The sequence below is a fragment of the Gracilinanus agilis genome, chromosome 1 (assembly GCF_016433145.1).
Source record: "Gracilinanus agilis isolate LMUSP501 chromosome 1, AgileGrace, whole genome shotgun sequence".
In the NCBI taxonomy this organism is placed as follows: Eukaryota; Metazoa; Chordata; class Mammalia; order Didelphimorphia; family Didelphidae; genus Gracilinanus; species Gracilinanus agilis.
The window spans coordinates 711,494,306-711,515,976 of NC_058130.1; the positions used below are offsets into that span (position 1 = coordinate 711,494,306).

Genomic DNA, 21,671 nt, shown 5'->3' on the forward strand with positions numbered 1-21,671 from the left:
ACAATAGCCTAACAAGGAGATGATGAGGGTCTGAACGAGGATGGTGACCATGTGAGAGAGGAATGTTAGAGCTATATTGTGTAAGAATAAATTCTCCCAATAGCACCTGTACTTCTGCTGGTTAGGTTACTATCGCCAATGCTGAGGGTCAAAGTGGAATTCAGAAGCAGGAGGGAAGGGGGTTTGGAGCTTACATAGCAAAAGGAAGGGCTAGAATGGGGAAGTATTAGAGAACAATGGTAGTTGCTGTTGTGTTAGAAATTGGCTACCACAGAGAGGTGGGATGAGATGTCTTCCTATCCTCAGACTTCTTGGGGTTGGGCAAAGGCCCTCACTTTAGAGACTACTCCTTTAGAGGTTTGGGCCCTAAAGAGAGAAGGGTGTCATCAAATGTTGGAGTCTTTCAGAAGAGAAGATGCTATCCAAGAAAAAGAGTTAAACCAGAGAATTATATAAAAGTTTTTTTCAATCCAAGTATTCTCTAACAGTTTTGCAAGTGTTCAGCTAGCTGTGCTCTTAATGAGCTTGATTTATAATAACAAGTATAGAAGTAGTTAAGGCAGGTAGAAGGCAGATTATAGGTATAATTTTCTCTTATCCTCCTGACCCCTTCCCACTGCCTAACCTTTTAAGGTACCTTCCGACTTTCTCTCTTCCAATCAGTATTCTTATGAATGCTCTCTTATAGGGGTAGCTGGGTGGTTCAGTGGATTGAGAGCCAAGCCTAGAGATGGGAGGTCCTAGGTTCAAATCTGGTCTCAGACACTTCCTAGCTGTGTGACTCTGGGCAAGTCACTTACCAAGCCCTTACCACTCTTCTGCCTTAGAACCAATGCATAGTATTGATTCTAAGAGAGAAGGTAAAGGTTTAAAAAAAAAAAAGCTTTGTTCTTGCTTAGTATTATTGGTGACATTTGATGGCATATCAAAACAAACAGGCATTTCATCAGCATTTGCCATCTGCCCCAGGAGAAAGCCATGCTTTTTATGTATGCTGAGGCACACAATACACAACTTATGGCTTCAAAGCTTCAAAGCTTGAATATAGTGTGAATGCAACTTTCAAAGGTACATATTGGGGAAAAAATCATTACACTATATTTGAGCTAATATAGTATATAATTTGCCTGATGTTAATTGTTACCTTGAGAACTTATGTGGGAATGGGGAGCCATATCTACAAAAACCTAGCTATGAGCAGTATCCTGAGGTTTCCAGAAGAAACACTGAGTAAGAGAAAAACAAGCCAAAGAAAAATAATTTGGGAACAGCCAGTTCTAGGAGTGAACCTAATTCATGTCAAGGTCAGAACTCTGGGTCCTGGGCCACAGGTTACAGAAATTATACCACATTGTAGGAAGCCAAGAAAGTAAGGAGAAAGAGATGAGGAGGGAGAGAATTTTAGGCACAGGGGACAGTAGGTGAAAATGCCTGGGGTTAGGAAATGAGAGTATCTATTTTCAGAAATAGCAAGGAGGTTAGCATCACTGGCTTATATCTCTGTATAGGGGAATAAAGTGTAAGAAGACTAAAAAGATAGAAGGGGGATACATGGCAAACATCAAAGTTTATATTTGATTGAATAGAGTGATGACTTGGTTGAAGCTGCACATTAAGAAAATCACCGGTGGCTAAAGGGAGGATAGATTAGAGTGGGGAGAGTCTCAAGGCAGGCAGACCCACCAGAGGCTATTATAATTGTTAAGGTGTGAGGGGACAAGAATTTAGATCTGGGTGGTGGCAACATCAGAGGAGAGAAGGAGACATATAGGCGAAATAGTTAAGACAGAAATCATGAGCCTTGGCAACTGATTAGACTGATTAGATATGGAGTAGAGGGAGAGATTGAGTAGGCAAAGATGACACCAAAGTTGCAATCCTTTGTGACTAGAAAGATAGTTGTACTCTCCCCAGAAATAGTAAAAGTAGAAAGAGGAGAGGACTTAGGGGTAAAGATGAGTTCTGTTTTGGATGGAAGAGTTTAAGATGTCTATAAGACATTCTGTTTGAGATATGTGATAGGCTATTAGAGATGTAAGACTTAGGAGAAAGTTAAGGTTTGATAAGTAGATGAGAATATCACCTGCACTGAAATGATAATAGAATCTGTGGAAGCTGATGAAATCACTAAATCACTAAATGAGATAGCACAAAAGGAGAAAAGAAGAAGGCCAACCAATCACAGAGCTATGGAGGACATCTACTATTAGTGGGTGTGATCTAGATTTAGATCTAACAAAGGAGGCTGAGAAATAATGGACAAGTAGGAGTCTAAGAAAGAAAAGAGAGTATTAAGGAAAAGAGGATAATTAACAGTGTCCAAGTCTTCAGACAGTTTCCAAAAGGGGAAGCTTGAAAAAAGGCCATTAAATTTGATATTTAAAAGATCATTGGTAACTTTGGGGGAGTACTTTCAGTTGAATGATGAAATTGGAAACCTGATTACAGAGAATTAGGTGAGAGGGAAGTAAGTGTAGGTACTAACTATATTTGACCTTCCTAAGAAATTTATCCACTAAAAGGAGGAAAGATACAGGACAATAGTTAGTTGTGATGAGTGGATCAACTGGGAGTTTTTTGAGGTCTGAGAAGAGGGGGTCATATTTTTAGGCTATTGAGAAGAAGGGAGAAAATGAAGGTTAGTAAGAGAAGAGGGCTGATAGAGTAGATAATAGAAGAAGACAGAATAGAAAGGAATCACCTTGATCAAGATAACCCCTGTTCCCATTTTGCAAACGAGGAAACTAAGGCTCAAATATATAAATGCTTTCCCTACCATTGCAAAAAAAGGTATCAGTGAGGCATGAAACCAAACCTAAAATTTAGGTCTTCCATTCCTAGTTCAATAATAAAGTTTTCACTAAATTACAGATAGTAGTGTATGGCAATTTATGAATAGTGAGTGGACATGAGGGAAGGGTAAATCCTGAATGCAGTTCTAGTCCTGGCTTACACCTTGGGTCACTATGGCACCTTGGTCAGGTCTTGCTTTATTAATTTGTACAAAGGATGAATTAAGGAGACCCAGACAAGCATTTATTGACTGCAAGACCTTAGAAACAGAAAGATGAATTATACTTCAAAATATCCTGATTTATCAAGTGACCAGGGATCCTTCACACATCTTATATGAGACTTACCAAACACAATGCTTCCACTTGTCCAGGCAAGTGAGCACAGATGGCTGGCACTGAGTCAACAGTAATAAAAGCCAACATTTGTTTAGCTTTGTTCTTGCTCTGTTGATGGCTGTTAGATTCTTAAAGGAAGTGAAGTCCCAAAAGAATCCCAAAAGGGCTCAAAAAACTGTTCTCCAAAAACAAGGAATCAAGTGTCTGTAGCTAATCCTCTTTTCCTATCAGCAATATTCCTTTTCTGTGATATTTCTTACATCTAAGTATCAGGCTGATGTCTTAGAGCAATCAATTAAAAAGCAAAAGTCTGAAGTAAACTCCTTATCCCAGATTTGGCAGAAACCTTGTTAGAAAAGAGTAAGAATGAACGATTCAGACCTAATTCTAGACATACAGGGAATAAGAGAGTATTTTGCCCTCTGAAATGCTACAAGGATGTCAAAAGGAATTATTTTTTGCTATACATGGGATCTTCAAAGCCCCATGATTGATTTAGTATAGAAACAAGGAACATATGTACACATCACATTTGTGATATTTACACATATGTATACATACATATATATGTGTGTATATAAAAACCAATGGGACACTCAGACTTGCAGACAGTCTACAAACCTATAGCTTATAGAAAATTATTTCTTACTTCACTCGTTACCAGTGGAATTCAACACATTTTTGATGATATTCAGAATAATAAATTAGATATTAAAGCAAACTTTTTTTGTTATATAAATGGCAAACATTAGGTTGTTTTAAGAAAGGGTTAAAAATCCAGAGTTAAATTAAAAAGCAAACACTATATAGTTCCTGATTTAGAGAAAGGAAATCACCAACATTCAAATTTAATTGAACCAATGTCACTGATACAGAGACTGTCTGGATATAACATGGAGAAGAACTTACCTGCTCTGATGGAAATCCAAAGTTAGGGTCATCAAGAGCATCACGTATCTGGCTATCTGGCAAAAAGTCTAGTTCCAGAGCTAAGGATTCTCCCCAATCAGTATGATCTTCAGAATTACATCCTCTTTCAGGTAAACCTGTCTTTTCTACAGAAGGAGATTTTTTACTGTCCATATTGGTCTCAGATTCTTTGGCAGGATCAGCTACCATCTCTTTCTCTTTGAACAAATAGGCAGTACTGACTGATAGACTGCTTTCCTTGAGACTAAGATTTGGCTCACTTCTCTCACTGATATCTAACCCAGGTTCTTTTTCATCTACAAAATCCATCAGCCAAGGTAATCTGACTTTTGTCCCTAGAAGCTGACTTAGTTCCTCTCGGTCAGTGCTGGCAGTTATATGTTTCTCTTCCACTTCTGGATACAGATTCTCTTTTTCTAAGGCAAGAACTATGGTATCTTTGTATTCAATCTTGGGCACAAAGTCCTTAGGAGCCAAGCCAATAGAAGCTGAATGTTCTGAGACCACCTTGATGCCTTCATATGGGTACCCTTCATATTTTGCCTCTTCTCTATCTTTCCCACCCTTTTCAGTATAAGGGGCTCCTTCTAGCAGGACCTTGACAGAGGAGTTCCTATTGGAAAATGAAGGCATCCAAGTATTTCCATTGATAGACTGTGCCCTCCCTTTGGATTCAGAAATATTTGTGATCACTTTCAAGTCATGAGTAATTAGATATTCCTGTGTAGATATCCTAGACCCTTGGTTGGCATGGCTGAGTCTGGCATTTTGGTTCATCCTGTTGGATTGTGGCACATTATCAGGGCAATCTTGTTCTGTAGCATTGTCCCAGGTGTTTTGCTTGTCAGGACTTTGCTTTACAGCACTGTCCATTGAGAAGTTAGAATCTGATGGAATGATGGCCAAATTACTTTCTTCCCTCTTTCCTTGTTCCTCAAGGAAGTCATCACTATCTAAGCCTTCTTTAAGCCCATATGTGGCTGAAGTTCCTACTTCCTCTTGAGCCATGTCACCTTCACGGGTGGCTCTTCTATCTAGCAGAGGTCTATTTTGTTGTATTATTGAAGCATTACTGTTTAATCGGGCTTCTTTTTGGCTTTGATTGCCTACGGCCAAATTCTCACACACTGGTGAACTGTTCATCTCCATTTCAACAAGGGAGCTAGATTCCAAATTCTTGCTTTCTGGATTTTTGCCATTCAAAGTATTTGTCATTCCCTCCGAAAGATGTTCTTTGTTAGTTCTTTCTTGCATAGGGCTTATACTTCCCATCTCTTGAGGAGTTTTGTTGAATGCACCAGCAGTATTATAATAGTTTCCATCTGTAGGCTTCAAGAAACTTTGGCTGTCTTGCTTCTGAAAAAGCAAAAGTCTCTTACCACCAACACTGTCTATTTCAGGAATCAAAAATCCCTTTTCCTTCTGCTCTTCCAAATCCTTGTCTTCCTGGATAGCTTCTACCAATGGTTCATCAAATTGAACATTTTCTGCCTTCTGGTGATTAGGCTCTGGAAGCATCTATGGAGAAAAAAATTGGAAATTTAGTCTTGGGGGCAGCTGGGTGACTCAGTGGATTGAGAGTCAGGCCTAGAGACAGGAGGTCCTAGGTTCAAATCTGACTTCAGGCATTTCCTAGCTATGTGATCCTGGGCAAGTTACTTAATTCCCATTGCCTAGCCCTTACTGCTCTTCTGTCTTGGAACCAATACAAGATGGAATGTAAAGGTTTAAAAATGCAACAAAATTGTATTTTTATGTAATTGTATATAATTAATGTAAGATGGAAGGTAAAGGTTTTAAAAAAAAGAAATTTGGAGTCTTGAGTGGTTCTTGGCCTATTTTCTTTTTTAATATACATTATTTATTTAATTAATTATTTCTCAGTTTTTATTAAAAAAAAATTTAACATTAATGTAAAAAAAAGTTGAGTTTCAAATTCTCTCTTTCCCCACCCAACCCTTGAGAAGGCAAATAATCTGATACAGATGATACATGTAAAGTCATTCTATATTTTTTTTTTTTTGTATTTTAAACCCTTAACTTCTGTGTATTGACTTATAGGTGGAAGAATGGTAAGGGTAGGCAATGGGGGTCAAGTGACTTGCCCAGGGTCACACAGCTGGGAAGTGTCTGAGGCCGGATTTGAACCTAGGACCTCCTGTCTCTAGGCCTGGCTCTCAATCCACTGAGCTACCCAGCTGCCCCCCCCATTCTATATTTTTTAATAAATATCCCCCTCTATAGTTATTCTACAGCTGAAATCAAAGGTGGAGTTAAGAATGGGACAGATAAGTGCAGAAGTCAACCAGTATGGCCAAATTTGTCAATCAATAATTATTATCTTTTGAGTGCCTACCATGCGTAAGGCACTATGCTGGTATTAAAGATAATATGTTTTAGTCCCTGCCATTAAAGAGCTTATACTCTAGCTGGGGATATGAGAATAATACAGATGAATAGTTAGTTAATAAAAAAATAAAGTACCACATGTTAAGTGAGAGGTGGTACAGTTTGGTGGATGGAAAGCTGATTCTGGAATAAAGTCTTGACTGTCAAATAATATTTTAGCAACCATAGCCAAGCAAATGAACTCAGCATACCAGAAAACTCTTTAAGTTTTTAAGTTAGAGAAGAGTTACCAATCTTCATTAGTAAAGGGAGTTTCTATACTGGAATTCCTTGTACTGAGGAAATCTACATGGGAATCAACAAAAATGTTAAGTACTAAGTAGGTGGTATGGACCATAAGGGCCATGAGACAGTAAAGATGGTGGAGTATGGGCTGAACTATCCCAATATCTTCCTCTAAACAACTTTAATGTCTCAAATCAAATTTTGGAGCAGCGGAGCCCACAAAGGTCAGAAGGAAACATTTTTTTCCTAAGCATAGATGTAGAATGAAGAGTTAAGCAGAGGCAAACAGTAGTGAGCTTTGGAGGAGGTCACAACAGTAACAATACAGCACCAGTAGTATCACCAGCAGCAGCTTGGGGAGCTTTCAGCCCAGGACAGAAATGGGGTCAGGCAACTGGTCAGAAAGAGAATACAGGGGATCCTTTTGCTGGCACTGGGTGTATCTAGCTTTGATTGGCAACTATATTGCTTATACACAGTTGTAAGTTGTAGTTTCAAGATGGAGAGGAGCATTTGTGGTTGGTCACAAAGGGTAAGGGGCTATGGTCATAGTTCCAAGAGACACAAGGAACACTGGTATTTGTGGCTACAGGGGAATAGGGAATCTTCTTGAGTAAAGACCAGAGCACAGACTAGAAAAGCAGTGATTATATCTCTCCCAGAATATACTACCTTGGAAATACCAAAAACTTACAGAAGAACCATCCTCCCCCAACCCTACCTCGACAAGAACAGCATAAAACTAAAAACAGCAGCACAAAAAACAAGAGCCATAAGAATTGAAATAAGAGATCACCGCAGCCTGGATAACTGATGGAAGATGTCACAAAAGAAAGCAGAATATACTTTATGCTTTGAAAGATGGCTAGGATATAAATAAGCAAGAGAAGAAAGAGAGGACATGCCTTCTAAAACTATTTAAAGAAGTAGTAGTAAGAATGAGTCAAAAATAACTACCTAACAATGAGTAGAACCATATGGCTTAAGCTGAAGGGTCAGAATGTGCAATACTGTCACAAAATATATTTCCTTGGAATATGAAGATTGCACCTGGTAGGCATACAACAGAAGGCCCTCTCTTCCTCTTTTCACATGGTGGTATTAATGTCTCTGGAATCTAGATACTCACTTCTCCATCAGCTCCTCATAGCTCTCAAAGCCCATCACACCATTGATAATTCTGGTGATACTTTAAGGTATAATTGACCAAATATAGGGCAAACAAAAGATTTTAATTCAATTTCACCAAAGTCACTGGCAACTGCCTTTCCTGATAATTCAGTTCTAATAAAGGAAAGCCTCTCTCATTTCTTTTTCTGATGGAGTTGCTAAATTCATATATTGAAAATTGTGATGCATCATTCTGTTCATGTATATTCACAATCAGAATATTAATGCCATCTGCAACAGTACCTCAAAGCATTGAAGGCAGGAATAGAGTATTTTATTCATGTGTGAGACCTGAAGTATACCCACAGGCCCCAAAAAACTTGAAAAGAAATGTTGATTACAGGGATTGCTGTCACGGGTTTGGATACCTTCTTTGAATGTGACCTATTAAAAAAGTATTTAACTCTAGTTCATCTTTTATTGTTCCCACAGAACCATTTTAAATTACTTTATTTTTAAAAAGCTCACAAAATTGTATTTAAAAGTATATTTGCTTTCTGTACCAAAAACTGATTCATATAAAAACTCTTATGATTCACATGAGGTAAAAAGGTTATTTTGGCCAAATAGTGTTAGCCAAATAGTAGGATGATTTCAATATAGCATATTTCAGAGCTGTACCTGCTTAGTGTTGCTACTCCTAGCAGCTTTTTCCTTTCTCTCAGTTTTTTGTGTCAAAGATTTCTTGGATTGTGCAAACACTGGAACAAACTTCGTTAATGAGTTCTACGAGCAATAATAAAAGAGCAAAGTCAATGTGGAAGATAAAAAAAGTCCCTAAAGCTTTCCCTTTTAAACTAAAAGATTACTATATCAAATGCTTTCCCAGGTAAAAGCTTTTAACACTACTGAGAAAGATACTCAAAAGTAAATTTTTATAGCTGTCTAGAAAAATACAGCTCCATAATCTACTTTGCAGTTATATAGTGAGTAGTTTTGTTTTTATCTTTTCATAGATTTTTTTTTGTATCACTTTCATTTTTTGATATGTCCTTCCATTTATCTCCTATCCAGAGTACTATTCCTTATATCAGAATAAAAAACAAAGAGGGGCAGCTGGGTAGCTCAGTAGAGTGAGAGTCAGGCCTAGAGACAGGAGGTCCTAGGTTCAAACCCGGCCTCAGCCACTTCCCAGCTGTGTGACCCTGGGCAAGTCACTTGACCCCCATTGCCCATCCTTGCCACTCTTCCACCTATGAGACAATACACCGAAGTTAATGGTCTAAAAAAAAAAACAAAGAGAAATAAAAAAGCAATTCCATAAAACACACATTAAAATAAGTCAGTCAGCAAATGCCTTGTTATATAACTTATTTCTCCACATCTGCAAAGAAGGGAGGGAACTGCATAATTATATTCCTTCTTTGGGGATAAGTTTGGTCACTACATCTACATAGTATTCAGTTTTAATTTTTATTGTTATTTCAATTTATAGTTATACTTATTATGCAAATTATTTTCCTAATTCTGCTTACTTTCCTTTGTATCAATTTATAAAAATTCTTTCCAAGCTTCTTTATAGTCTTTATATTGTTTCTTATGATGTAATACATATTTTACAATACATAACTGCGTAACACAATTTGTTTGCCTATTTTCCTGTTGATAAACATTCTTTGTTTATGTACAGTTCTTTCCTACTACAGAAAAATACTTTTATAAATATTTTAGGCATATGTCACCTTTCTTTTCTTTTTTTTTTTTTTAAACCCATACCTCTGTTTTAGAATCAATATTAAGTATTGGTTTCAAGGAAGAAGAGCAGTAAAGGCTAGGCAATGCGGGTTAAGTGACTTGCCCAGGATCACCTAACTAGGAATCATTTTATGACCAAATCTGAACCCAAGACTTCCTGCCTCCAGATCTGGTTCTCATCACTGAGCTACCTAGGTTCCCCAGAACCTTTCTTTTCTATCTCTCATCTCCTTAAGGCATATACTTACTAGAAGGATCTGTGGGTCAATGGATATGGACATTTTAGTCACATTCTTAGCATATTTCTAAATTTATTTCCATAATGGTTATACCATATCATAAGTCCAACAGTGGTGCATTGGTTCATCTGTTTTTTCAAACCATTTAGCAATGACTACTCCCATCTTTTGTCATTTTGAAAACTTGCTGGTTTGAGGTAAAAACCTTGAAGTTGTTTTGCATTATATTAGCATTACTCCTAATATTAGAAATTTGAACCAAATTTTCATATGGTTATAAATAACCTTCAATTCTTTTGAAAACTGCTTGTTCATATTCTTTCTTTCTTTTTATTTTTAAACCCTTAACTTCTGTGTATTGGTTCCGTGGTGGAAGAGTGGTAAGGGTGGGCAATGGGGGTCAAGTGACTTGCCCAGGGTCACACAGCTGGGAAGTGTCTGAGGCTGGATTTGAACCTAGGACTTCCTGTTTCTAGGCCTGACTCTCAATCCACTGAGGTACCCAGCTGTCCCCTTGTTCATATTCTTTCACCATTTATCCACTGGGTAATAGTTCTTGACCTTATATAGTTGTGTTAGTTCTTTATATATCTTGATATCAGAATCTTATCTGATATTTGCATATTTGATTCAAAGTGTTTTTTCTCGAAATTAATCACTTCCTTTCCTATCTTGATCCTCTTGTATCATTCATTTTGCAAAATGTTTTCACATCATATAATTCATTTCATCTTTGTGATTTCCTTTATTTCTCATTTGGTTAAGAATTTGGTTAACTCATAGTCATGAAGGTACATCATTCTCTTCTAATCTTTTTTATGGTATGAACTTTAACATTCAAGTTAAATATTTATTTTGAACTTATTATGGTATGTAGTATAAGCTGTTGCTCTAAACTTATTTTCTGCCAACATTTATATTCTAGGGTCTACTGAACACTTGGTTACTGAGTTTACTGGTTTCTAATTCTTAATTCTTCTTCATCTAGTATTTCCCACCCCCTTACCTCAAAACTCATATCTTCTTTCTTAGAGTCAGTTCTAAGATAGAAGAATGACAAGGATAAATGAGGTTAAGTGATTTTTCTAGAGTCAAAAAGCTAGGAAGTATCTGAGGCCAAATTTGAACCTAGGTCCTCCCAACTCTAGGACTGGTACTCTATCCACTGTGTTACCCACTTGCCACCCTCCTCTAGTACTTTCTACTGATCTACTTTTCTATTTGTAGCCAATCACAACTACTTAATTATTTTATAATAAAATTTGATGTCTAGAAGTGCTACACATTCTTCATTCCTACTTTTTTCATTATTTCCCTTGAGATTCTTTTTTTTTTTTTTAAACCCTTACCTTCTGTCTTAGAATCAATACTGCATACTGGTTCCAAGGCAGAAGAGTGGTAAGGGCTAGGCAATGGGGGCTAAGTGACTTCCACAGGGTCAAATAGCTAGGAAGTTTCAGAGGTCAGAGTTGAACCTAGGACCTCCTGTTTCTAGGCTTGGCTCTCAAATGACTGAACCACCCAGTTGCCCCCCTTCCTTGAGATTATAAAACTTTTATTCCTCCAAAAATAAATTTTGTTTTTAATTTGTCTAGTTCTATAAAGTGTTTCTTTGATAGTTTGATTAATATAGCACTAAATCTGTAAATTAATTTAGGTAGTATCATAGCAGTTTTATTATATTGATGTTGTCCAAACATTATCAATGAATATTCAGTTCAATTCAATAAATAAGCACCTACTATGGGCCAGTCACACTGCTAACTGTTAGGGATACAAAAAGAAGAAAAAGACACATACCTACCCTTAAGGAGCTTACAATCTAATATCCTTCCCATTTTATATGTATTTTGCAGTTCTTTTGTATGGGACTTCTCTGTTCTTTTTCTTAGATTCTGTTATTGTTGGATAGTAATGCTATTGATTTTTGTGGGTTTATTCTGTATCTTGCAACTTTGCTGAAGCTATTGTCTCAATTAGTTTCTTTGCTGATTCTCTAGGATTTTCTAAGCAAATCATTATATCATCAGCAAAGAAGAAATTTTATTTCATCTTTGCTATTTATGCCTTTATATTTTTCCTCCTTTATTGTTGCTATTACTAGCATTCTAAAACTACCAAATAATAAAAGGGAAAGGGAGCAATCTTTCTTTATTCCTATATTTACTGGGAAAACTTCTAATGTTTCTCTATTAAATATAATGCTAGCTTGGGGTTTTAGATACATCATTTTTCATATTAAAATGATTTTATGCCTACACTTTGTAGGAGTTTTAGCATAAATAAAAGTTGCATGTTGCCAAAGGATTTTTCTGTATCAACTAATATAAACATATGGGGTTTCTTTGAGGGAAGAAGGATTATGTTTTTTAATATCATTAATAATGATAATTATTTTCCCGATGTTGAACCATACTTGCATCCCTGGAGTTGGATTTATAATCCAATGTGATCTTGGTGAATAAAGAGGTTGAATTTTTTGGGACTGCTAAGGACTTATTAGCTTCAAAGTGCCTGGAAGCTTTGAAAATAGGCTCCCCTTGGGGAGGGGAGCAACTAGGTTTGCTCAATGGCTTGAGAGATGGGAGGTCTTGGGTTCAAATATGGCCTCAGATACTTCCTACCTGTGTGACCCTGTGCAAGTCACTTCACCTCTATTACCTAGCCCTTACCATTTTTCTATCTTGGAACCAATATCCAGTATTGATTCTAAGACATAAGGTAAGGGTTTAAAAAAAATAGGCTTACCTGGGGGGAAAAAATGGAAAATGGATCCTTTTCTGGTTGTCTAGGTTCTTTAATTGGACCATCTGTTCTTTCATCAACTGAGCTGGTTGGAGAAAAAGATTAAAGAGAAATTATAATTCAAGTGGAATGTCAACTGAAATATAAAAGAAACAAAAAGAATTGTACACAAACAATATCATAATTCCTAAAAAAGAAGACTTAGGGGCACCTAATTTGCATGATAGAGTACCAGGCCTAGAGTCAGGATGACCTGGATTCAATTGTGATCTCAGACACTTCTTGGTTGTGTGATCTTGAGCAAATCAGTTAATCCTGATCACCTAGCCCTTGCAGCTCTTTTCTTAGAACTGATACTAAGTCAGAAGATAAGAGTTTTAAAAAAAAATGATGATCTAGCATCTAACACATCCTCTCCCAATAGGCTTTAAACTGAGTGAAATACAGTCTCTTTCTGGAGGACATATAGTACAAAGGCTAGTTAGCATAAGCCCTTCTGACAAAGCAATTTAAGTCAGTAAAAAGTTGAATAATAAGTTTAGATAATTATCCCTCTTTCTGTGTATATCTATCTATCTATCCATCAGCTTACTGGATGCCCCAGTAACTCCTGGCTGCCTCAAAGGCAGCATGGTTCTGGATTTGGAATAAAAAGACTTGAATCTATACTGACATTTACTAGATATGTGATCTTTTGTAAGTCCATTAATCTCTAACAGTCTAGGCTTCCTCATCTATAATTGGGGTGGAAGGGGGAGATGTTTAACTCTTCAACTCTCAAGAACCAGTGATTCTGGTTCAAGAAGTGGGGATGGGAAGATAGAATAAAAAAAAAGATTTGCACTGAGAAATAGGATATATGCCTTCATAGGATTAAAAGTTTAGAACTGTGAGGATCCTTAACTTACAGATTCAATTCCCTTATTTTACACATGAGGGATCTGAGGACCAGAAAAACTAAGTGACTTATTCAACATCACAAAGATAGTGGGTAGAAGAACCAAGATTTTGAACTCAAATATTACCACTACTTAAGCTAGTCAATTTCTTACTTTTTGTAAATAAAGGTCATCTGATAGGCAAAATTGTGAGAAGTAATGAGTGTCTTCAGGTGCTTTGAGTTTTATGAAGAGTGTAGTAGAGTCAACAAAACTTGGTTGCAAAGTACTCCACGCTAACTAGTCTCTGTAGGTCTATGCTTATGTTTATAATGTATAAGACTATGTCTGCATTTAGTACTTTTAAAAGTACAAATGTTATCCTAGTAAATGAAATTATATTATTTGCTAAAAATATACCCAGAAATATATAACTCCTTAAAACAAAAGCTCTAGCATTCTCTCCCAAAGAGCAAGCCTCAAGGCTATTCCCCTTGATAATGGGAAAGCTAGTTAGAAAATAAAACTTTTTAAGCTACTTTGTTTTCTGCTGGCCCAGGCAATTTATTATAATCTCACTATTTTTTCTTTCCCTTCTAAATGATTAGGAAGATTTCTCCCTGTTTCTAAAATTGTAATAATGTTCATCTCAGCCAAGATGACTTTTTGTGGTATCCTAGCTCCTTAGATAACTAATTTCTGCATCCTAAGGGTAGATAAGAAAAGATATGTTTTTTCAATCCTTTGCCCATCATCCCATTTACCCAGTCACTGTCCTAGAGTTCCCTGGTAACTAGAAAATTTAAACATCCCTAATTATGGATCAGAAACAGAAACTTTTTATATAAAAAGAGAAAATCTGTGAGCCATCTTTGGGGCAAGCTACTATTTCTCTCCCTCACCTAACCATCAATCGTGCCAATTGAGAGGTTACCTTCTCCATTCTAATGCTGTGCCTCCCTACATTAGCTGATGTGATCACAAGCCACTTTAGTACCTAGATGGCTAAAAGAAAACTATCTTTGATGCTCCAACTCTCCCCTGAGAGTTGCTACCTAACTCCCACTACCTATTAGGGGAGCTACCACATTTTTCCTCTTCCTCACTAGCTGGCAGAGATCCAAATTGAAGCACAATCCTGAGGGGGCATCCATTTCATTCCTAGCTTTGCCAAAACTTCTATTGTTTACAAGGAAAATCCTTCAAAAAACCTCCCTGGGATTTGTAAATTCTAGCCATGTGGCCCATTTCTTTCATTTTGAGGTGCTGTACTTAGTTTATCACAAAATCATTCATTTGAAAGGTAATAAATAATATAAACAGGAGAATTGGATCAATTCTTTTTTTTTCAATTCTTTTTTGCAAACACCAAAAGTAACTCTAATTTATTTGGGAAAAGGAGTAAAGAACTAAAAGAGAGGTAGTACACAAATATCCTGTCTTATGATTAATTAATCTTGTTTTTCCAAGAGAACTGACTCTGTTTACATGCTGCTGTTTTGATTTCTGCTGCTGGAAAAGCTTGTATGACATTTTACTTTAGGTTACCTGATATCTGTTTGGCTACTCTCTTCCTCGTCTTGTTTGGTGACTGTTGCTATTTCTGATTCTTCCAAGTGTCTTCTTGTCAGGTTTTCAGGCTTCCTGTTAGTATTCATTATTCTTGGGGTCTTTTTGGATTTAAGAAAATGGCTCCCATCTCCTGATTTGGAGACAAAGAGGTATATAAAGCCTCACCTTGAACACAGTAGGTGGCATTGTCATTCTAAATAATTCAATAAAGTTAGTTAATTGCTTGATTAGGAAATGAGAGAGTAAATTTATCTAATGTGTATGCAACAAAATAAGTTGGTCCTATGAAGTCATAAATTTCTTGCTGAAATTTTTCTCATTTATTTGCTAAATGGGAGGCTGGGTTTAACTATTTTCCTATGAGTCTTAAGACATTTAGGAACTGAATCTGATGTGTACCTGCTGTGTACTGATGTCTACTGACTCTTCTATGCACTTAAGATATCATGAAGTACAATGTCTTTTTAGTAGTGAAGAGCTAGGGAAGAAAGAGAGCAGAAAATCTTAATTAAAAACTCTTTCCCCTCATCCCCCAAACCAAGCCAGGATGATAACTACAAAATACAAGTTAGTTCAAGCTGCTTTTCATACTTTTTGTCTCCTATCAGGATCCTGCCCATTTCTTTAAAGCCCAGCTCAAGTTCCACTTCCTCTACAAATTAAATTTGAGAAGTATTTGTGTAGTGAAATTTGCAATAGCTTCCATATCTGTGAAAGGTAAGGAACTCAATAGTTGCTCAAGGGGCTTACAGAGGAATTGAGTCCTGAGCATGAATTTAGGTCAAGGATGAAGTACCATTAAAGTTAAGATAATGGGAGAGATTTTGCATATCTCTGGGCTTCCCCCTTTTGCTGTGTTATGAGGTTTTTTTCTGGGAGAAAGACTGCCAGCCCACCATTCCATCTGGGTCTTTCCATATAGTTAGTCTACCGTTCCTTCCCATTTCGGTGCCATTTTGGGTAACAGGGCTAAGAGGAGAGACAATGAACTGTACGAAAGTTGGACATGATGACCACAGCAAGCAGGTGACCATAGCAGCATTTAAGACTAATATTTTCAGCATGCTGTCATTAAAGCACTTACCAGAGCCTCTAACTTCTATGATCAGTACCAGTTAGAACTAAGCCATGGACCTGGAACAGAGATGCAAGCTATTTTCCTGACCTATGTATGTCAGCACTGCTGTAGTAAGCTAGGTCTAGGCAAGAGACAAGGGTTGTAGCATCTGATCTAGTAGCCTTTAAACAATTTTCTAATGATATTTGTATTTTTTGTTTTTATATTATCTCTAGTTCCTAGAATAACCCGAATAGACATGTCCAGACCAGCCCTGACGACACACTAGTATATTCCTCTCCTTCTTCCACCCATCAAGTCATTCTCTGTAACAAGGACTAAAAAAAATGAGGAAAAAACTAACCAGCACATCAACTGTGCATATGTTATGCCATAATCCTCTCCTATAGTTCCCCAGTTCTTCAAATAAGAGGACAGTGTGCTTCTCTGGAGTCAAGCTTGGGTATTATAATTACATATTTTGTTTTACTTTCCATTTACATTGATGTAGTTATTGTGTATATTTTTTCTGTTTATTTCACTCAATAACAGCTCCCAGGTCTTTCTAGACCGCTCTGAATTCTTCTTATTTTTTAAAAAACCTTTACTTTAAAAACTTTACTTTAAAAACAATACTGTATATTGTTTCCAAGGCAGAAGAGCAGTAAGGTCAGATAACGGGGGTTAAGTGACTTACCCAGGGTCACACAGCTAGGAAATGTCTGAGGCCAGATATGAACATAGGACCTCCTATCTCTAGGTCTGTTCAGTGAGCCACCCAGTTGCCCCCACTACTCTAAATTCTTCATATATATTGTTTTTTATCATACAGTTCCATTCCATTTATGTATCACAATTTAACTATTCCCTCAAGTGATGGGCATCTACTTTGTTTTAAAATTTCTGCTATGTAGAAATTTGCTGCTATGACTATTTGGTAAATATAGGACCTTTCCTTTTGAATTTACAATCCTTGGGGTGTGTGCCTAGCACGAGGATCTCCTGATAAAAGTAAAAGGACTGCTAGGCACATTAGTTACTTTTTAACATAATTCCAATTGTTTTCCAGAATAGTTGGTATTGGGGTATCTATCTTTTTGTAGTCCTTTCAGGTGGATAGTTTGCATCTTTTATCATTTTTTTCCAATTTTCTGCAGGTAAGGTAAAACCTTGATATTATTTAAAATGTTTGTTATTAATTATTTGGAACAAATTTTATATGGTTGCCAATAGGCTGCAATTCTTCTTTTGAGAACTATTTATTACTCTGACAATTTATCTTTGGAGAAAGTCTTTTGCCTTATATAGTTGAATTAACTATAAAAAGCTTATAAGAGATCTTTGAAGCAAAGATTTCCCCTCAATTCATGATTTCCCTTAAACTAGCTACATTTACTATTTATTCAAGATATTTAAAATTTCATATAATTGAAATGATCCATTTTATCTTCAGTGATTATCTCTATCATGTTTGGTTAAGAATTTTCCTCTGAAAGAAAAGAATTTAAGACCAAGCAAGAGTTAGAGAATATTACAAAATGTAAAATGAATAATTTTAATTACATTAAATTAAAAAGGTTTTGTACAAACAAAACCAATACAACCAAAATTAGAAGAGAAGTAGCAAACTGGGAAAAAATCTTTATAACAAAAATCTCTTTTGAGAGTCCTTAGTAGCAGAGCCAGAATTTGAATCCATGACTTCTGATGTTCATATCCATTCTTTGATACTTATTCTCCTATTCAGATCATAGGTCTATATAGAAAGCCAGAAGGGCCAGATAAGGAATCAAAACTCCTGACACTTGACCAAGGTCACAGAGGCAATGAGCATAAGAGGCAGAATTTGAAACTAGGTCTTCTGACTAAGCCAGTGTGTTTTCCATTGTCCTATGCTGGCATGAATTAGAATAAATACGTTCAAGAAAAGCAAAGTGATAGTTTTACTTATTTGAGTGTTTTTCAGATTTAAACACAATGGCACTTTGTTTAGACCTTTATAGACCACCAGAGTATAGCACAGACATGAAATTAGTCTGTATCCTTCCTGTAAATAATTTCCATAGGACCACTTCAAGAAAACACATTTTAAAGATATGTAGAATTTTGTATTAAATTTTTTTTAAAAAATTCTTATTAAAACCCTTACCTTCCATCTTGGAGTCAATATTGTGTATTGGCTCCAAGGCAGAAGAGTGGTAAGGGCCAGGCAATGGGGGTTAAGTGACTTGCCCAGGGTCACACAGCTGGGAAGTGGCTGAGGCCAGATTTGAACCTAGGACCTCCAGTCTCTAGGCCTGGCTCTCAATCCACTGAGCTACCCAGCTGGCCCCTGTATTCAATTCTGAAAGTCAAAAGCCTATAGGAAATAGGAAATGGGAAAGAAAGGCTATTTCTTCATATGCTACATTACCCCCCACAAAAGGTATAGTTTAAGAATAGACACACTAAGTCAGGTAGGTTGGGTTAGCCCAGCTCCCCTGTAGGCCAGCATTCTGTTTCCCAGTGATATGCAGTGAGTGACCATAACAGGTCATGCTAGCCCTTGCAATATCAAACTTAAACTATGTGTACATGTGTATACATCTGTTTATTATATATGTATCTATACATTTATACATATATGTGTTTTTATTAGTTGCCATTTGTTCACAAATTTGTTCAAACTATTTTGGGATCCATTTATACTTCCTACTAGTACCTCTTCTAAGAAATGAGTTCCTTTGTCATCCAGCATAAGTATTTCTCATAAGTAGTTGGTTAAAAATTATTTGTATGGAAATGAAAGTACCTGAAGTCAGTGGCTTCCTCCTCTTAGGCATCTTGATCATCCCTCTAGAAATGTGCAAACAAAAGCTTCCATCACTAGTTATCATCAATCAACAGAATTTTATTCAAAGGATGGATGAAAGCCTGAGGCCCAATACTCAGACTTCAGCTCCATTATAGCATCTCTAATGAGAGAATTAGGACAGCTAGGTAGTACAGTGTATACAAGTACTGGGCCTGAAGTCAGGAATACTCATCTTCCTGAGTTCGAATCTGGCCTCAGATACTTACTATTTGTGTAGTCCTAGGCAAGTCACTTAACCTGTTTTCCTCATTTTCTTCATCTGTAAAATGAACGGGGGAAGGAAATGGTAAATCACTCCAGTATCTTTGCCAATAAATATGGTCACAAAGAGCTGGACACAACTGAACAATAAATAGAAAATTATACCTGCCCCTCAGGTCTAAGAACTAGTGCCTAGATTTGAGTCATGAAGGTGGTATATGTCCCTCTGTGCCTTGCATTTTTTTTTCCTTAGGGGCCTCGATCAACAGAATCTAGGGAATATTCTGCAGTAAGAGTTGGGACCTTTCTCTGGGAACTCCTAATAAAATGCCAAGCATGACCTTGGCCTCATCTAGCACCAGTATGAGCTGTTTCACACAGACCATCTGCAACTCCTTAGCAAAACTAAATTGATTTAAGTGTGATAGATTTGTTTTCTCAGGGTTTGGGAATGTACATATTGAAATTGCCCCCAAAAGAATTTGTCCAAGCTTCTGTCCTAATAATAAGAACCATCCCTTAAATTTATGTATATTTTCTGCTTGCTAGAATATCATATAGCACCTGGCAGTTTCTTGACTACAAGTACATTGCTGTCTTCAAAGAACTAACTGGATTTTGTTCCTCTGAATGGAGATGATCAGAAACTACAGGATGGCCACTTTTTTTTAGATTTAAGGAAACCCATGGCTCCAGTCTCCCCAGTTAGAGCTGCTCTCAGTCCTCTTTAATCTTAATGTCTTTTCTCTGAGATAAGCTCCAATTTATCCTGTATAGTTTATACATAGTTGTATGCTATCTTATCCATTACACTGTGAGGTCCTTGAGGGAAGAGTTTATTTTTTGTCTTTCTTTGTGTCAGAAAATGCCTGGCATATAGATTTTGATTACAGATTGGGTTGTGATCTTCCATTTGACTCTACTGTACTGTAGAGAGATTGCAGACAGACTATATCAGGGTATGTGTGTTTTCACTGCAATAATTCATTGCAGATTTGTAAGGTGCTATTAGAAAGCTATTAAGTCCCAGGTCCTTAAGATGGTTACCAGGACATGGTCTGGCTAGGATGAAGGGGCAGCCCAAAGGAGTGCTGCAACTTCATCCACTGAAACCCAGCAATTACAGTTTTGACTAGAAGACTGGGGCCCTAAATCAACAAATCCAGAAATAATTTACAGCAGTTTCAATCTAAATTCTTAACTAGCTCAGTGGCACAGTGGATGGAAAAATTGATATAGGAAGAAGAAAATCCAAATTTAAATCCTGCCTTAGGCACTTACTGGACAAGGCACAACTTGTCTGCCTCCATTTCCTCATCTATAAAATGAGGATAAAAATAGTGCCTCCTTTATAAGGTGGCTGTGAGGATCAAATGAAAACACGTTTATCAAACCTAAAAGTGCTATTTGTTGTTGTTATTCAATTATATAGAGCTCTTTGTTAACCCCATTTGGATTTGTTTTTGTTTTTTGGCAGAGATACTAGAATGACTTTGCCATTTCCTTTTCTAGCTCATTTTACAGATGATGAAACTGAGGCAAACAGAGTTAAGTGACTTGCCCAAGTTCATACAGCCAGTGTGTGTCAGAGGTCATATTTGAACTCAGGAAGACGGTCTTCCTGACTCCAGGTCTGGCTCTCTATCTGCCTATTAATTAGCTATTACTGAATTCAGTTAGTGCATTAAAGAGATTTCTGGATTGGAGCTAAGAGACCTGCCTGGTTTTCTATCCAGTTTCTGAAGCTTTCCCTTTGCCCTCAGATAAGGCACCTCAATGGACCCATTTGACGGCCATACTGGGCTTCACCGGCCAGAGCAGGCAAGAGCTTTGGCGCTCTTGAACTCAGGCTTCAAGCTCCCACGCTGAATAGGGGAGCAGGGCAATTTTAGAAAGGGAAGGCTCGACCAAGTGCCTCGAGGCCAGGCCCCCACCTCTGGCACTGTCAAACTTTGGGCAAGGGCCAACCTGTCCTAGTGTTGTGGGGTCACAAGAGTGGTCTCAGGCTCTCAAGCGCCAGCCCTCCTTCCTCACCTGAGAGAAAAGCGCCTCTGGCCTCGTGCTAGCTTCGTTTTCCCGCCCAGTCCTGATAAAACCCTGCGTCTACTCAGGCAAGTCCTGCGCACACGCATATGTGCACGTAGATAGCGAGTTATCGCGGGAGGACAGAGTGCTTGTCGGGAATTGTAGTCTCGCCTTCTGACTCCAGCGCTCGCGCGTAGACTGCCCGCCGGCACGGCAAGGGGCGGGGCGTCTATCTGAGGACCGGGCCTAGCCGGAAGTGAGCTGACGAGGGAGGGCGGTCCTGGGGCCCCCGCCCCCCTACCCACTCCAGCCCCGACGGAAACATGCACAAGAAGAAGGCGCCCCCGGGACCTCCGGGACGCGGCGCGGCTGCAGCCAGACAGGTGAGGCCTCCTCTCCCAAGGGAGTCCTGGCACTTTCGCTCTACCTCCTTCCTTGCTTTTTCTGGCCCTCTCCCACCTGTCCGCTGCCCCCTTCGACCCCCTACATCCTCCCTGGCCCCGCCCATCTAACCCCCTCCCCCTGGCCCCGCCCCTTCCA

At 37.8% G+C, this 21,671-nt stretch overlaps 2 protein-coding genes across 2 annotated transcripts in view; one reads left to right on the forward strand and one right to left on the reverse strand.

Annotated features, from left to right (window-relative positions):
- Positions 1–18,882, reverse strand: part of BRME1 (break repair meiotic recombinase recruitment factor 1) — a 36,045-nt gene extending 17,163 nt beyond the window's left edge. The window contains 6 exon segments of the mRNA XM_044658450.1: positions 4,041–5,579; positions 8,487–8,591; positions 12,548–12,630; positions 14,016–14,128; positions 14,971–15,124; positions 18,843–18,882. Coding sequence (XP_044514385.1) covers positions 4,041–5,579; positions 8,487–8,591; positions 12,548–12,630; positions 14,016–14,128; positions 14,971–15,124; positions 18,843–18,882 — 2,034 coding nt within the window.
- Positions 18,883–21,443: 2,561 nt separating this feature from the next.
- The window catches only part of CC2D1A (coiled-coil and C2 domain containing 1A), a 17,684-nt gene continuing 17,456 nt past the window's right edge, over positions 21,444–21,671 (forward strand). Inside the window, exon 1 of the mRNA XM_044670398.1 lies at positions 21,444–21,514. Coding sequence (XP_044526333.1) covers positions 21,455–21,514 — 60 coding nt within the window. The 5' untranslated portion in view covers positions 21,444–21,454. The remainder of the gene's footprint in view (positions 21,515–21,671) is intronic.